The sequence below is a fragment of the Phragmites australis genome, chromosome 9, assembly GCF_958298935.1.
Source record: "Phragmites australis chromosome 9, lpPhrAust1.1, whole genome shotgun sequence".
Taxonomy (NCBI): domain Eukaryota; kingdom Viridiplantae; phylum Streptophyta; class Magnoliopsida; order Poales; family Poaceae; genus Phragmites; species Phragmites australis.
Window position 1 is genome coordinate 437,195 of NC_084929.1, and position 17,568 is coordinate 454,762.

The 17,568-nt window shown below is 43.0% G+C and overlaps 4 protein-coding genes across 11 annotated transcripts; 1 reads left to right on the forward strand and 3 right to left on the reverse strand.

Annotated features, from left to right (window-relative positions):
• The first annotated feature begins 1,140 nt into the window (after positions 1-1,140).
• LOC133929656 (polygalacturonase inhibitor-like) lies at positions 1,141-2,519 on the forward strand. The gene has a single exon (XM_062376448.1). It carries the CDS (start codon positions 1,233-1,235, stop codon positions 2,247-2,249), a length of 1,017 nt encoding a protein of 338 aa, XP_062232432.1. The 5' UTR covers positions 1,141-1,232; the 3' UTR covers positions 2,250-2,519.
• A 728-nt stretch (positions 2,520-3,247) lies between these two features.
• Positions 3,248-5,868, reverse strand: LOC133928243 (eukaryotic translation initiation factor 3 subunit F-like). Its single transcript, XM_062374476.1, has 5 exons — positions 5,185-5,868; positions 4,536-4,765; positions 3,882-4,003; positions 3,692-3,805; positions 3,248-3,601 (listed from the first exon to the last, which is right to left on the reverse strand). The coding sequence occupies exons 1-5, from the start codon at positions 5,664-5,666 to the stop codon at positions 3,512-3,514; spliced, it is 1,038 nt and encodes a 345-aa protein (XP_062230460.1). The 5' UTR covers positions 5,667-5,868; the 3' UTR covers positions 3,248-3,511.
• On the reverse strand, positions 5,761-9,739 carry LOC133928244 (E3 ubiquitin-protein ligase CHIP-like). The gene is made up of 9 exons (XM_062374478.1): positions 9,310-9,739; positions 9,052-9,205; positions 8,721-8,788; positions 8,580-8,643; positions 8,375-8,446; positions 7,229-7,362; positions 6,924-7,074; positions 6,710-6,820; positions 5,761-6,350 (listed from the first exon to the last, which is right to left on the reverse strand). The coding sequence occupies exons 2-9, from the start codon at positions 9,160-9,162 to the stop codon at positions 6,225-6,227; spliced, it is 837 nt and encodes a 278-aa protein (XP_062230462.1). The 5' UTR covers positions 9,163-9,205; positions 9,310-9,739; the 3' UTR covers positions 5,761-6,224.
• A 2,510-nt stretch (positions 9,740-12,249) lies between these two features.
• On the reverse strand, positions 12,250-17,196 carry LOC133928245 (uncharacterized). Of its 8 annotated transcripts, none has more exons than XM_062374486.1 (12): positions 16,923-17,194; positions 16,312-16,337; positions 16,006-16,219; positions 15,746-15,904; positions 15,165-15,212; positions 14,977-15,039; positions 14,728-14,820; positions 14,491-14,634; positions 14,008-14,115; positions 12,987-13,038; positions 12,650-12,903; positions 12,467-12,566 (listed from the first exon to the last, which is right to left on the reverse strand). In XM_062374486.1, exons 3-11 carry the CDS (start codon positions 16,102-16,104, stop codon positions 12,833-12,835), a joined length of 837 nt encoding a protein of 278 aa, XP_062230470.1. In that variant the 5' UTR covers positions 16,105-16,219; positions 16,312-16,337; positions 16,923-17,194; the 3' UTR covers positions 12,467-12,566; positions 12,650-12,832. The 8 variants fall into 8 exon arrangements, with proteins under 8 accessions (XP_062230465.1, XP_062230464.1, XP_062230466.1 ...); XM_062374479.1 differs by having other exon boundaries at positions 12,480-12,566; positions 12,650-12,701; positions 12,830-12,903; positions 16,006-16,337; XM_062374484.1 differs by lacking the exon at positions 12,650-12,903 and adding an exon at positions 13,517-13,577 and having other exon boundaries at positions 12,548-12,566; positions 16,006-16,337; positions 16,923-17,196.
• Between the last annotated feature and the right edge of the window lie 372 nt (positions 17,197-17,568).

Consider the following 17,568-nt stretch of genomic DNA (forward strand, 5'->3'; position numbering starts at 1 on the left):
GCATCTTCTCTGTTCAAAACAATAATCTTCTATTGCTTCAAAAAATTTAGAACTTTTTGTACGTGTTCAATAATTTATGTACAACTCATTTTAATTAGATTCACCTAAAAAGCCTGTGTAGAATTTAAACTAAAATTCTTCAAAAAGAGCTACTTTTATAACTTTTAATAAATTTTAGTGCCTCAATTAAATCCCCAAAAATCTAAGAAATTCACAAATATTCTTCTTATATGATGGACTAATTTTTAAAATTATTTTCAGCCATAGGTTATATGGTAAAAAAGTGAGTTCGTTTGTGATGTTCCATTTATATGCATTTTATCATTTCATATTATATTATTCTTTTAATTCAATTTGAATTAAAAAAATCAAACATATACAAAATTTACCCATTGAAAATATAACCATTACAAATATTTTTTATTTATAGGATACTAATAAAATATAGGTGAGTGAAATACCACGCAAGCTCAACTCGCACGATCTGAATAATAAGCGAGTAGATCGACAAAACTATGTACGTCTTACAGGGACGGCCAGATCAATGACCGTAACATGATCTCTTTTAACCTAGCTATTTAAATCTAATATTTTAATACAGGCCACTCTTCAACTAATGTTTTAGGATGTTTGTGCCCATTGCCTAACAGTCAGTAGGTGCGATCCACAAATTAGCTACCAATTCAGTTAAGTCTCTACTTCTCTAAAGAAAATAGTTAAAAGAGGCAGGCAACAACCCACTTACTGAAATTAAAAGGAGCCCTTAATAACAACTCCTATTTTAGACTTCTCTTTTCTGCTACTAATCTTCATTCAATTCAAAGGACCCAGTTGTTTCCCCTCTTTGTTTTGTTCTGTTTTTGTAACACCCTGCGTTTAACCATTTAATAAAACTCACTAAATTTTTTTGAACTTTTTTTAAAAAATCAACAAATCAAATCTAATAAAAATTAGCTAATAATGCTATTATGTTGAAAATGTGTGTATCAATTACTAATTTTTTTTGAACTTTTTAAAAAAAAACAACAAATCAAATCTAATAAAAATTAGCTAATAATACTATTATGTTGAAAATGTGTGTATCAATTACTGATCTAGAAACTGACACGAGATGCTAAACCGGGGGAGTGCAACAGTTTTGAACAAACAAAGGGCGGCAGCCTTTTGCAACTTACAAGCTGTGTAGATATATATGCAGCTGCGCACACACGACAAGGAACAATCCTCACAAGATGGGCGCGTCACACGGACACGCGGTCCTGCTCGTGGTCCTCCTCCTCGCCGCGGCAGCAGCAGGAGCTTCGAAGCAGCAATGCCACGACGACGACAGGGCGGCGCTGCTCGCCGTCAAGTCGGCCTTCCGCAACGCCTCCTACTTCGTGTCCTGGACGCCCGACATCCCGTGCTGCGAATGGTTCGGCGTCAGCTGCGACGCCTCCGCCACGGGCCGCGTCGTCAGCCTGGCCATCATGCGCGACGCCAACGTCACCGGCCCCATGCCCGGCGCAGCCATCGCCCGCCTCACGCGCCTCCAGGAGCTGATGCTGTTCCACGTGCCCGGCGTGTCCGGCACCATCCCCCTCTCGCTCGCGCGCCTCTCAGGCCTCAGGGATCTCACCATCTCCCGGACCGGCGTGTCCGGCCCCGTGCCGCCGTTCCTGGGCAAGCTCACCGCGCTCATGTCGCTGGACCTCTCCTTCAACGCGCTCACCGGCTCCATCCCGGCGTCCCTGGCCGCGCTCCCGCGCCTGGCCAGCATCAACCTCAGCCGCAACCGCCTCACCGGCGCCATCCCGCCGCCGCTCCTCAGCAAGGCCGGTCCGGAGGCGTTCCTCACGCTGTCGCACAACAACCTGTCCGGGACCGTCCCGGCCGAGTTCGCCTCTGTGAACTTCGTGCAGATCGACCTGTCGCGCAACGCCCTCACCGGCGACGCGTCGGTCCTGTTCGGCCGGGGGAAGCTGCTGCTGGGCACCGTCAACCTGTCGCGCAATGCCTTCAGCTTCGACATGTCCGAGCTGGAGTTGCCGGCGCGGTTTGACTCACTGGACGTGAGCCACAACGCGATCTACGGCGGCATCCCGGCGCAGGCAGGGAACCTGAGCCAGCTCATGTTCTTCAACGTGAGCTACAACCGGCTGTGCGGCGAGGTTCCGGGGAGCATGGCGAGGTTCGATGTGTACAGCTTCCAGCACAACAAGTGCCTCTGCGGCGCTCCCCTTCCGGCCTGCCCGCCGATCCACGGGTGAATGAGCATCAGCAAGATTATATTCATGTCCACACCCACATCTACATTGGAGGCCTAGCCTTACATTTGACCACAAATTAATGAAAGGTAGCCTATTCTCGGTTCTCTGATAACTCATGTCAGCTATTCCATACAGAAATCAAATTAGTGAAAGGTAGATGCACTAATGAATAAAGAAAGGGCGCATCTGGAAACTATTTTGTGGCATGTAAAGAATTCTACAAATAAATAATTTTGTTGTTCATGGTGCAATACCTGGTAGTGTTCTTTGTATGGCTCTCCAAGTCTGGTCTAAGACAGAGATGCAAACACCTTGTTGCATATGTTTAAGAGACCGTATGCAGTGAACGTTCACTACTCAAGGAACTAGTGGACACCTTCAACATCTATGAAAACCTAGCAACAATTTCTGAAATCTGATCTAACAATTGTGCAGAGACGTATTCAACATTTATATGTGATAGTATATTGGATTTGTTGAGATGGTTTGTCTGAGCCGTTGAGTTTCAAACATACCAAAATATATGCAATAATGTGAATCTTATCTAGCTCAAACGGTTTTCAAAACGGACACATGGTTTGAAAGGTATTCGCATTTGAATCTTAATAATACCGTGAACTCTACACTTCCACCAAAAAAGAAACCGTTCACAATCTCCATTGCTGCAGGAGTGACAATCTCCGTTCACAATCTTCAATCTCTTTCCATTTGCGACTAGGATTGCATTGCATGATGTACTGATTATGCATGCATGCCTATCGATCGAGTACTTAGTGAAAGCTTTCCAAACATGGAACTGCATATCCCAATTAACACACTGACTGAACCAGCTGACATCAACGTATCATCATCCAGCAAAGTTCACTGCACACAGGCATGCAGTTCCATGTTTGGAAAGCTTGCACTACAAGTCCAGAACTCCAGCAAGTTCAGAGTGCACTCCAGTTGGACCGTCAACAATATACCAATAAAATCACATTTAGGCAGAGAAAAGGAAATCAAGAAATTCATGCCACCATTAACTGTGTTGCTACACAAAATCAAGCATTACAGATATTCGACTAGAAACAAAACACTAACCCCAATAGAAATGTCTCGGCCTCCATCGCTACTAACATTATGGGATCTCATCATGACTAACTCTTTTCTTTTAGATCTCATCTAACGAGTACAAAACTGCATTTCTGCCACTGAATCCAGATGTTTCAATTCGGCAGAGACGCAAAACATAACAAAAAACCCCAGATGCTACACCACCCCGATTACAGGACTTGAGCAGCTGTGTTCAGCTTCTCAGCTATGCTGATCTGTGTCCTTGTGATGCTTGACAGGTATACCAGCGCAAGGTTATCCTGTAGCATTAGTGATTATTGTCTGATCAGCAAACGAAGCAAGGTGGCCACTTTAGACTAGCCAAGGCATCCAAAGGCGCAAGTATTTACCTGAATCTTGTCGTTGAAAAGCTTATCGAAAGCAGCTGGAGACAATTTCGGCATTGAAGCAACCGAGTCAGCGATGAACCTCCCAACTCTGTTGTCAGGTGCCACACGTGCTGCCTACAATATGATACAGAAACATATTCAACATGACAACCCACAAAAAATGGGGAAATTTTGCAAGAAAGATTCTTACCACAACATCATCGACATATTTGTAGATCTCATCAATAAGAATGTAAAGCTTTCCCATTGAAGACTCCATTCCTTCCAGATCATTGGGAAGCTTCTCCACCATTGTAGATTTCAGGATCTCAACTATTACAAAAGCAATAAGGGTGACCAAAGTTCAAAAGGTTTTGCTTCTAAAATGAGAATGTTACAGAGACATTACTGTCAAGCTACTGCTGCGACTATTTATGAGAAATTCAACGAAGTAATGAAATTCAACAAACTAATACAAGTATACAACTGCAAAATGAATTTTCCTCCAACAGCAGGTAAATGTTCCGCAGTATTGGTAGTCTCCACTAATTAGATCAACACAAAAGAGTATAGATGAATTCAACAGTGCAAATACTTCAAAGTTTCTGCTAGTAGAGCTTATGGAATCATTCAGTGTGGTTCATTCGTAAATGTTCCAATATGAAAGAACATAGAACAATTCAACAGTGCAAATATTTCGAAGTTACTGATAGTAGAGTTTTTCGGTTAAACTGAGTTCATTCGTTAATCTAAGCAATTTATATATAACTTGAATAGTATCAGATCTTCAAAGTTCATTTCCAGTAAACCAAAACGATTCATATATAGCATGCGATGAATTAGCAAGCACAAAAGTGACACATACATCCAGCTTTTTCTGCCTCAATCATCCTTAGATCCATAGGAATTTCCTGAAACTGTGCAGCAAGGTGCCTATCTCCGAGGGACAGGTTGGATGAGACATAGGCTTTGATGGAAGCCTCCCCTCTAGTGAAGCCAGTGTCAACTGTAAGATGAATGGGGTTTTGTACTTCCCTTGAATAGAAGTCATGGATGAGCGTACTGCCCCCCGAAACACCAAAGCCAGTGGAGAACCTGCACACAGATAGATAGTAACAAACAGGGTGGAAAAGTTTCGTAAGGACAATTTGCAAACTAATTCACAGAGACTTTGAGATCACTTTGTAAAGCAACTTTTAAAGTGCCTATTAGTGTGCATTTGGTGCTATCAAACCGAACATTCACTGAGAAATAGCTCTACCACTCCAAGCACATGATTTTTACATGCAAGATGGGATCAGCAGTGTAGTAAAACAGGAGAATCAGGCACGTTATCAAACATTACCCTAGCATCAAGTGCAACCGATATAATTTGACTAGTTGATCAAGTGAAACAAAATTAGTGGAATTTGCAAAGATGCCTAGTTTTATATAATCGGCTGTCGAGGTAACAAGAAGAGGTGATTGGCGTACATATACGGATGAAAGAAGAAGGGGGTGGTGTGGTTAATTACCATCCGACGATGAGCTCCTTGGGGTTGACCTTGTGGTGCGAGGCGTACATGTTACGGTGGTAATCGATATCGATTGCGACCTGGTCGGCGGACTCGCTGTGGGGTACGACGTAGGAATTGCGGACGTGGACGGTGCCGTCGGGGAGGAGGGAGCCGAGGAGCGTGCCGATGACGCGCTCCGCCTGGTCCGGGCGGCGCACGTAGCTGTCGCAGATGTTGAAGAGCACCACCGCCTCCACCCGCGCGGAGGATGACCAAGGGAAGAGGAGACCAGGGGAGGTCGCCGGCGCCGTCATGGCCTCGACACGGAGCGAGTCGGAGGAGTTGGCTTGGGCGGCGGCGGCGGCGCTGGCGCAACCAAAAGGGAGAAGGAGCGTGCCTCTCGGGTTGTTAGGGTTTCTTCGCTCTTGTCTCCTTCCTCTCTTTCTCTCCGGCCCGGCCCGGCCCGGCCCAGTTTGATGGGAAACGGGCCTGGACATCATGCTTTGCTACCCAAACACAGCACAGCATCTCCTTCCTCTCAATTCCTCAAAAAATAAATCTCCTTCCTCTCAATTCCTCAAAAAATAAATCTCCTTCCTCTAAAAAAGAATTCTAAAAAGAAAAAAAATACAACACAGCTAATGTTAGCATCAAATGTAGCAGGGCATTCTAGCCTGAACCAGTTGCCAAGTAAAGACACTTTCTCTCCCTAAAAAAAAAAGTTTCTAAGTCAACACACACACACACACACACACACAGTGTTTATGTACCCTTGTCCAATGTTTATGTACATACACACACAGGGTTTGAGCCTCAGGTCAAACTGGTCTAGCTTGTACTGTGCAGTTTATGCACCCTTGTCCAATGCTTGCAGTTACAAGTTGCACAAGAACAAATCAATCAATCTAGCTAATAAGCTCGTCCCAACACACAGTTAGCACACACACACAAACATGGTTACATCACAAAAGGCGAGCGAACAATAATCATTCCCTGTTAGAACTGCAACTCGACGAGCATTTACCAGCATCAGCAGTCCTCCACCAACAGCATGGATCTCAATTCAACCTGTAGGCCCAGCTGTGCTCTTTCAGGTAAGCCTGCACTGCTTCCTTGATGGCCAGGTTTGGAACCAACTGATGCTCTTTCAAAGGTTCTCGCGTCACCGGGTCGAAATTGCCCACCTAAAAAGGAAGAAAATGGTGAGCTGTATGATATCCTCATCTGGTGGAGCAGAATTGTTTCTCTTGAGTACAAACTACACATCCAATTATATGTATGCGGAGGCATAAATTAATTTTATGACCATCACCACATAATAATCCACATACAACAAGGGCAATAGGCTCTTCATACGTTTTGTATAGACAGTATTTTACCATGTGAAACATCATTATATGCAGTGAACTAGTTCTAGAACAACATGGAATTATGCAAGTAGCAATATATATTTTTTTAAAAAAAAGTAGCAAACAGCTTAACTTCAAGATAAACAAAGCAAAGAACTTAAAACATTGAACACAAAATTAGCAAAAAAGGACACCTTTCGAAGATGTTCAAGAAGTACAGCCCTCTCATATGTTACACCACTGGGTGTGATCACAGGATCTCTAAAAATCTCGAAAGTTATCTGACAGCAAAGGTAGTCAGGCACCTACGTTTTGAGCATGGCATCAGCTTTAAGATCACAAATGAAATAAAACAAAAGGTTAACAAAAAAGAAGTTGGTTATAAGGTATCATAAGTATTGCTTTTACATCTATTGGTGTATCCGCAAGTGTCGCTCTAGTGAAGACCTCTGATAGCAGTTTAATTTGTTCTGAATACTCATTGATTGACCTGTCAGAGTCTTCCACAAGTGTACCACTAAGAAAGTGATGCTCCTGCAGAGCATTTTCACATGCTTCCCTACATGTCCATGGAATACATTTCTGTTAGGAAATTTTGAACGCCAGTAAGGTAAGGCACTAAAGTTGTTTGATTGATCCGCAATATCAAAGATGAGCACTACCCTTGGTCTAAAGCAAAGTAATCGTGTTATGTTACTGTATATATAACTTACTTTAAACTTTGCATCTTCCAAACACGCTCAGTGGAATGTTTTTCCCAATCTAGGTACTTTGCGTTTGTAAGAACCTGCCAAATGTCCTCTGCCATTTTGTCCATTGAATTTGCAGGCTTCAAAAGATTCAGAGCCTGGTTTCCATAATAAGATGGACAAGAGATTAGCGATAATGTGGCAGGACAAAAACAACCTGAGTCAAAGCACAGGTATTACAAAAGGAGATGAGTATAACCATTAGCTGAGTTCACTAATAATACATAGCTGCAATGTGCAGTGACATGCAGGCCAGGCCACTGAAGTATGAAGGCATAGCCTTAGCATTTACTGGTATATATATTGTTGCAACTCCAAAATCAGCAGCAGACCATGGGAAGAGGCACCAAAGCAGGTATAGCTTACATAGTTACATCACTGTATTTCTCAAAAGTTCAGCAGGCAGAGTGATCAGTTACGCGCAGTTACAGGGCTGTTAAGAACTCTTCATTTCACCCGGCAATGGTTGCTAATACCAAAAGAGAAGGATTTTGGTGTGGATTCCTTCAAGACAGAGGAAAGAGAATATCCAGATAATTCCAGCGTGGAAGAGCACCGCACAATTCAACCCAACTCTTAACAACTTTGAATGAACAGAAAAGGGTAAAGCGGGGGAGTGCAGGGGATTGCGTTATGTAGGTGAACGAAACAATTGAAGCTTCAAGAAGAATTATAAGGTGTGACTTAGATGCATTAGAAAGCACATGTTTGTATAAATCTAGACAGCTTAAAGCTAACTGTCACATTGGCGCGTCGTCTGCCACATCTATTTAGCACATATAATGGGTATTGCTCCGAAGCATATCTTGATGTGTTGTGTAAAATTGACATGGTAGTATTTTGACGTTTTATTTGCCACACATGGAAACTATTGCATATAGCTGGTGTCTCAGGGGCAAGATATAAATCATCGCAAGTCAGGCAAAAGACATAACAATATCTCTTGGTGTGAATTGCATCAGTTTGTCAAAAGAAAATCCAGCCTGGCAATTCAACAAACTCAGGTATGATTTGACTGCAATAAGGCCAGCCGGTAACAAGGAAACAAATCAATACACAAGGAACCTCCTTCAGTATTTACATCAAGCTTACAAGGGACCAACGGCTAACCTTCTCGAATTCCTTGATAGCGAGAGCAAATTCTTCCTTCTCGAGCAGCGCACATCCCAGAAGATAGTGCCCCTAGATCACAAAAGGAATGTCAGTCTCTAGCAATTGTGTGGCAGCGGTTACTTTATCAATCATTTAAGGGTGGTCATATGATAATACTAGTTGAAGTTGGTGCATTGGTATAAGAAGAGATTAGAGATGTTACCTTGACTAGAGTGCCATCAAGCGCAAGAGCCCTCCTGCTATCCTCTTCGACCCTGGCCCACTCCCTGTGCAAAAAAAAAAAACAGTTTTTTCTTGCCAAAATAGGAGTAGCCAGGAAGGGAACTAGGGATAGTAAACTAACTTGCGCCTGAAATGGCATAGGCCCCGATTCATCCAGTAGACGGCGACGTCCGGGCAAAGCGCAATTGCCTAGCAAGTATTCATCGTGCAGCAACACTGATTAGTGAGCGAATTTTCAAAAAAAAAAAGAGAGAAAAATTGAGAATTAATCGGGAGGGATTAATTAACAGGCTTTTGCATAGGATCAAAGGGGCAAGCACCAATTGTATCGTGATCGAGAGCATTCTGTACATCGCAAGCCATAACGAACTCGCAAGAGTCGATGGCAAGTATCTTTTTTCTCAAGGGGAGAGGGAACTGAGACGGCGGGGGAAGGGGATGGGTTTGCTTGCCTCGGTGTAGCAATCGATGGCGGCGCCGAGGCGGGCCTTCTTGAAGCACGCGTTGCCCTCGATCCGGCGGAGCTCCGCCTGCAGCGCCACGCCGTCCCCGTCCGCCGCCATTGCCGGCTACAAGCCTCCCCCTTGGGCGGACACTCGAATACGTCTTGAGGAGAAAGTGGCGTGGGAAGGGGAAAAAAACAAGTCGTATAAATACCATTCTTTCTCTTTTTTTCGCGAAAAGAGAGAGAGATTTAATTAGAAACTTACAAGAGGGTTACGATCTTGAGCTATTAGGATCTCAACACAGGTAGGAACACGATCCTATCAAACAGTATTATGACATAAACATTTTGCTAACTGGACGAGCTCGTCTGCTACGCTATTCTGCTCTCTCCTTATATGACAAAACACTACCTCAGACAACTTCTTCACTGCCTCTAGACCTTCTAGAATCGTGAAGTGAGACGTCGATCATTATGTCTTCGGCTTGGATAAGTAATGGACCATCATCATACCGTCCGACTCCAGGATTATTCTTGTTGGAGTCCACTCCGCTGCTAAGGCAAGCCCATCACAACAGGCCATGACCTCAACCTCCTCCGCACTATTGGCATCAAAGATAACCTGCCAGGCTGATAGCAGTGCTTTACCTGTGTGGTCTTTGATTATGACGCTGGTGCCTCCCTCTCGGAACGATTCCGTGAATACGCCATCAACTGAGATCTTGATCCATTCCTCTTCTGGTGCTTGCCAGGGAATCTTTGTTTGGTTTACCTTCTTCCACTGAGTTGGGGAAGCACCAGTGTCCACCATTTTGCCTTTACGGTCAACTTAGCCCTTTTGCCTGATTTCGCATAGAGACTCCTAAAGAGCCTCAAGGAACTTGACAGAACCTGTGATCAAGATCTTTCTGTTTGAGTGCACGATACTCATTCCGAATGGACCAGGCGCGCCAAAGCACTAACAGGAGCCAAGCCCGTAAGACCTCGTCGCATGAGCTGATTACATTGAGCAGCCACTCAGGGCCTATATAGCCTAACAAGTCTTCGGCAGGGAGCTTCCAGATAGCCCGTATTGCGGCTATTCTTTCTTACTCATGGGTTAATTAATTTTGTACCACTTTAGGGGAAGACAACTTCCCAAATAACACCTACTCGAGTTAATATTCTCAAATGCCACTGAGGCATAAAAAACACTCTGGTTTGCCATTTTAAACCATTTTCCACGTGCCATTTTTATTTTTTACAAACCTTGCTGACATGAAAATGAACAGAAAATATCCACCATGCAACTTTCGTTCATCACAGCGCCACCCGCACACGCCATCGTCATCGCCACCGCTGCCGTTCATCTCGGGGCCATCCACATTGCCGCTGGATCCTCCCCCGACGTGCACGCCATCTCCCTCGCCCACAACCATCTCCCTTTCGCTCCGGTCGCTAGACCTCTCCAACAATGAGCCACGGTCGCTACAGCTAGGGAGATGGAAAAGGGGGAGAGATGTTTCGAGCGAGCCCGAGGATAGAGTAGACATTTCCCGTTCATTTTTATGTTGGCGCGGTTCAAAAAAAGATGTCACGTGACATAATAACATGGCTCAAAATGGTAAACTAGAGTGTGTTTTTTTCCCTAGGTGGCATTTGAGAACAATCGTTTGAGTGAATGTCATTGTAAAGTTACCATATGCTAGAGTGGTAAAAAATTAATTAACCCCTTACCCATTTACACAAACAAAAATAACTCGTTTAAATACAAATTCAACTATTGAATTTAAGAAGAAAACAACTCATGCAAAAAAATCAAGTCAGCCTTCTCGAAGAACACAGCTTCTGTTAGTACGACCCAAGAAGATGACGAGGCAATCACGTTTGGTTGGCATCACCATGTCTATCTGTGGCAAAAGTAAGGCAAATGACATCCAAATTTGTCACACAACTTAGGCAATTTCATGAGAAGGTGTGTATAACGACTGGACCACGGTGCTAAAAATTATGGTGCCCTAAACTAAAAGAATTTGTCGTAAAAGTCAAACTTGCTTGACTATTGCTGTTGCGAAGTTTCCAAACATGCCTTAAAAACTAAGCTCTTTTCAAATACCATTTCAAACCATTGAATGAAAATCTAACTATCTATATCCTATACATCACTCCAACCTTCCAACATATACATTGCAGCGCATGACAAAAACCAATAACTTCTTTGAACCATGGCATCCACCCATTTCCTAGCCTACGCTACCCATCTCCCCTTTGTTTGCCAGCAAAATAATGCTAGAACATGCACCCTCCTTACCGGTATACATCTATCTTTCTCACACGCAATCCAATCCGTCGCTAGAAAATATTTTCAAATCTATTAATACTATTTTTGTGTGATAAATCCTAATATTTTCATGTATAAAATGATCAAAGTTTCTAAATTTGAACCGTACACATACCTAAATAATATTTATTTATTTTTTAGAACGGAGCGAGTATATGGTAGCAAGAGGCTGCAAATTTGACCTTCACTATTATGGTGCCTGGGCATCACATTGGCCCGAAAATGAGGAATAAATGCGCAATATCACCACTGTGATAAATTAGTAAGGAATAATTCTTTTATGCCATTGTAAATTGCTTAGATCCCTTATTTATCATCGCAAAATGTCTTATCTACTGTACGGCAATCGGTGGCGGTCAACATGGCCGTTAAAAAAAATTCAAAATGCCCAAACTGCCCTGTCTATTGCGGCATCTGTCAAATGGGACTATACGGTGTCTTTTGACCGACAGGTGGGGCCAGGATAAGGTTCTGTGTACAGAAGGGCATATTATGTAGTGAGAGCCCATCAAATTATGTGGTGGACGACAACTCAAATTACTCTATGGTCGTTGTGAACCTTTGAAAAATGTTATGTATTGGTTATTAGCTTGCACTAGTTAATTTCGGCACATCTCTTCATTCGTTAGCAGTCACTGAACATGCATCACAATGGCAGCAAAAGGATTACAAGAACAACACTGTCAGTACACGTCACAATGGCATGAAAGGGATTACAATTTGAACCAGAAGGTCACAGCAGGGGCAAATTGGTCCTTTTGCACTTCCGTCACATGAAGACTACCGGAAAATAGTCAACGATGTCATGAAATTGCAACCCCATGGTATATAAGGGGTAAACAATTTTGCGATGGCAAGGAAAATTGCGATGGCGAATAAAAAAAATTGACCAATTAAATACCAACCAAATCTAGGGATCTCTCTCTTCATTTTGATAGTAACGGTACTTCAAATCTTACAGACATTGCACATATAGGCCACATCATACCAGCAACAGTAGTGCCCGACTCACAGTTCAAGTTCTGCACTATCCAAAAAAATTAGAGACGATTCATTTCCTCGGGCTGCACTGGACTTAACTGAGTACCTCAACTGCAGCCTGTAATCACGCAGATCAACTGTGAATTTCACGCCAATCGCCCTACTCTCAAGTCTTCTTTGCTACTAGCACGGGAAGTTTGATTGCTCTCGAACTTCACCAACTGTAGAGAGGAAGAAATCAGGTGTATGTAATGCATTGGCATTGTAGCAATTCACAAGTGAGGCTATGGTGGCAGTTTTATACCAGGAAGTTCAACTGCAAAGTTAGCTTGAACATCGGCATCTGCGTTAAATTCCTGGGTAACAAGTATGAGTAACAGTGATTTGAAGGATTAGCTGCCAGCTTTTTGGAGAGGCTGTCGGACCAACTTTGAATGCAGGTAAAAAGGGTTTCCGGCAGCAAGCTATGCATGTCCATACTTACAGATCAAAATCTAGAGTTCTTACTGAAGAGGTATTCAGAGAGCAGGAAGTTTGATTGCTCTCGAACTTCACCAACTGTAGAGAGGAAGAAATCAGGTGTATGTAATGCATTGGCATTGTAGCAATTCACAAGTGGGGCTATGGTGGCAATTTTATACCAGGAAGTTCAACTGCAAAGTTAGCTTGAACATCGGCATCCGCGTTAAATTCCTGGGTAACAAGTATGAGTAACAGTGATTTGAAGGATTAGCTGCCAGCTTTTTGGAGAGGATGTTGGACCAACTTTGAATGCAGGTAAAAAGGGTTTCCGGCAGCAAGCTATGCATGTCCATACTTACAGATCAAAATCACTATTGACTTTATCTTGACTACCAAATAAAACTACAAGTCTTATAAATCTATAGAGAAGTCAACCTAAAAGTTGTGGATGCCTTCATCAGGAAGGCTTACCAGCGCCAGAAGACCTGCAAGAAGCAGGCCCAAGCCAGCCTGTCCACGTCATCATCAGCTTAGACATAAACCAGTTATCTTAAGATAAGTTGATTCCTTAGTTATCAAGCCAATTGCGTTATTAGCTAAAGATTGTGTTAGTTAAGATCACGTTAGCATCGGATTGTTAGGGCTGGCTCTATATAAGGAGACCAGGCGCATTCTTTTGAGATTAAGAAAAAAATAAACCTAGTCCCACCTAATTCAGCTGCTCAGAGTCTCCTCGAGAGGGCGACTATCCTTCCATCTCTTTTGCTATCCTACAGCCAAACCACTAGCCATATCACTAAATGTTTACAGATTAGACATATAAAGAAATCTGCTGGAAAAATATGCTAACTAGCACTTGGCATTGAGAGAATCTGAATCAATCATGATTCAGCCATGCACAACCATGTGAGTCACTTGTTACCCCTTCCATTCTGAGGAACTAGTGGCATGCTAATGTACATGAGATAGTTATTATGCGACAATATCAGGTTATACCACCCATCTTTCATGAAGTAAACTGTATGTGATTGTCCAACAAAATTTTCATGACAAACTATATATGGTGCCTGTAGGTTCCATCATTAAAAACATAAGAATAATATAATATGGTGCAGAGAATGTATGTGGCAGGCCACAAAGCTGGCTGATGAAAGATAATTTTGAACAAGGCCAAAAGACAAGGGAAAATGTGATACCTACCCTCAAAACATGGTTGATTTGAAATAAATGAAACATCCCCTTTAGTTCCTTAACTTTCTTGCACAAGTCAGCCATATTATCGTTCCTAGCACGCCAGAGATCTTGGACCTGCTCCAGATAGCCCAACATGTTACTTTTGTTAAGAAAGAGTTGAACGTTGCTAGCTGCCAGCAGCTAGAGAAGCTCTTCGAAGTGCTCTAGTAACTAGGTGTCAATGTGCAGCTCAGATTGTATTCCAAAGCCCAAAAGGGCAGATATACAAGTGTTTACAGATGCAAAGAGCCCCCTATACTAGGGGCCAAATACATCTAATAACATATACATCTAACACTAGGTTCACCAGATTTTCTATGCCGTAGAGATGATCAGATGAAGGCCCCTTAACTGATAACATGTACTTTGGGGTGCATATCTGAAGTGATTCGACAAAAAAAAAGCTGGGAACTTAAACAACTGAGAAATAGCAAAGGAATAACAGCTCACCTGGTTACAGACAAGCTTAGAATCGCCTTGAGCACGAATATACTTGAATCCTTTCTTGGAAGCATATTTTAGCCCCAAGATCAATGCACGATATTCAGCAGCGTTGTTGGTTGTAATACCCAAACCCTCACGTAGTTGAGCAATCTTCAATCAAAGAGTAGAACACAGTAATCAGCTAGGCATGCTAATTGAACACTAATAGAACACGCCAGCTTAGCTACAAGTTGGCATACATACCACAGATCCATCTAATCGTCTTATTATGGCTCCAGCACCTGATCTTCCAGGATTTCCTTTACAGGCACCATCAAATTCAAGAATACAAGAGAGCTGTAAAAGACAAAGTTCGCACGTGAGAACAAGTCAGGTTTCCAGCATAGTGAACATAAGTCGCAAATATAAATGCTAACATCAAATTGTAACTACAGAACAAATCCAGGCAAGGCAGAAGGACGTGTAGTTAGCACATTGCATATTCTTACTCACATGACTATCAGGTAATGGTTCCTGTTCAGCAACTTTGGGATGCTTCGTTGATGGCCCAGTTTCCTTCAGAAAATGATTGCTGGTGTGAGTAAATGAGACATGTAGCAAACTCATCAAGTATTGTAGAGAACATGTTTCAACAGATTGTATATTTGCACTTATCATGAACGAAAAGCGATGCTACTCACCATCTCCTGTGACCTTTTCAAAGTAGACTTTGCAGTTCCATCAGGTTGCTGAAACCAAACTTTCGTAAATCAGCACTCTACAAGAAATGTTACGGAAAAAAGCAAAATCAAGTAGCAACGCAACCACCTGAAGATGTAACTTAAATATCAGCTTAACGCTCAAGGTATGACCCTTGTAACTGTGCGTGAGACAAACTAAGACCTTGAGAATAAGGGGTGGTTGCAAATCAACATTGACTATATGGAAAGCATGAAATTATATTTTTGTTACGATAATGTGTGGCTTTCTATAGATTATTACAATGAATGAATACCATGTTAAGAAATGACTAGGACAGGTTGAAACATAGAGTAGAATGAACTGACATACATAGCAATCTAGTCCAACAAGTACAGAAAATTCCTCGTGAGGAAGTGGTAACATCATTCCCATTACACATTACCAAGAAAAAGTTGTGGACATCAACATTGGACGATAGAGTAAGTGGAATACAGAGAAATTTATCCTTCTATAGGAAGCGTATTAATATGTGGTGCAAAACACTGGCAAGCAACGGAAGCATAGAGCATTTCTTGTTTACCTGAAAAGGGCAGGGAACCAGATCACCAAACAATTCATCTCTTGCATCTGCTGCATCAATGGAATAGAGAGCGTTTCTTAACCCGCGCGCAGCAAGATATTCCTCAGTTTCTTTACGCAGAGAATAACCTTTGAAGACAGTGACAGAAGGGTCACATACCTAGCAGCAGGATATGTTTCATATCGTAAGCAATCAAGCAATGGCTATCTCTGCCTGTGGTAAGGAAAGGGAAGAGTTGTGCTTTGTCTGTGTACTCTTACCGAATTGCTCACTTGAGCTTGGCAGTCGCTGAGGGTCTTATAGATGCCAATGACGTCCCCCTTGCGTATGACATAGAAGGGCTCGCCGGCGGAGTCCATTGGCGGCCTTGCGGCAGCTCTCTTGGTGGAGCGCCGGGGGGAGGAGGAGAAGTGGGCGGACGGCGGTGCAGACGGCCTGGGAGACAAGAGGGGGTAGTGCCTCCTCCACACCGCTCTGGAAATGAATCCACAGAGACAAGAAGAGCAACTCCGAATCACCATTACAGGAGGACAGGGTGAAGGGGGGCTGCAGCTGCTGGGGCTTACCAACAAGCAGTGGCTGACCTAGGGCTCTTGAGCATGGGTGTATGGAGTTAACAAAACATGGGTTAGTAAAGAACTGAAAATTCACAATAGGAAAAATTAACGTCCAAATAGTTCACACAAGAGTTAATATCTAATAATCATATGGATACCTATGAAAACTATAATAATTTAGATAAATTACAAAATAAGCAAATAATTACATTTGAACTGTATGGGGTTTCATCTTTTCAAAAAGGGACAGCGTTATAGCTAACTTGTCGAGAAAGAAACACAGTTTGATAATGTAGCATGAAGTATTAATCCCCCATACTATTTCTTCTTGAACCGTTTGCGCTCTATCCCACAAAGGTTTCAACTTTTGAAGGCTCTACAATGTAAGTTCACGGAGACAGCAAGCAAACATGGATTCTTAGCAAGTGTTGTGACCGCCTGGAAATGTCTCAGTAGATCAATTAAATTGCATACGTCTATATAGAATCAGAAGAAGAATTAGAAAAGTTAATGTTTCCTACCTATTACAATTTACAAAATACAATGCAAATAGTTTCATATTTCCGATTGCAAATGGTTTCTAATTTGAAGATTGAATACCTAATCGCGTGCATAGTTACCTTGCCGCACGGCCTGAGACGAGGACGAAGAGCTGCCGAGAGCAGGCGGGCTGCGGGCACTGGAGCGGCGGAGGCGGTCGGTTCCGGATGCAGCGGCGCCGCAGGGAGAGTTGGCGGAGTCCTCAGGGCAACCGGAGGGAGTGGGCGGGCTGCGGGCACTGGAGCGGCGGAGGCGGTCGGTTCCGGAGGCAGCGGCGCCGCAGGTAGAGTTGGCGGAGTCCTCAGGGCAACCGGAGGGAGTGGGCGAACTGGGCTCTGGGCCGCCGCCGCCGCTTGAGGAGGGAAAGGGAGGCCCACTCTCCATGGGCTCAATTCAGTGTGCTTGCTGTTTGAGGTTTCCCCTCTCTCTCAAAAAAAAAAAAAATACTCACATCTCAAAATCTATAAAAATCCTCTCTTTCCAAGGTTCAATTGGAAATTGATTTTTGCTTAGTTCGGAATTATGGGCACTGTCTGATCGAAGTTGTTCTTAGCTAATTGAAAGTTCAAATGATAGTCCTTTTTTTTCTGCCGGGAAATAAAAACTTGCAATGAACGTGTTACCACCGATACATTCACAGAAGACATTATTTCTTGCTGCTGTTATTCCTTTACTAATTTTCCTGAAAAATATTACTACGCACTTGATAGCACTAGGATTTTCGGA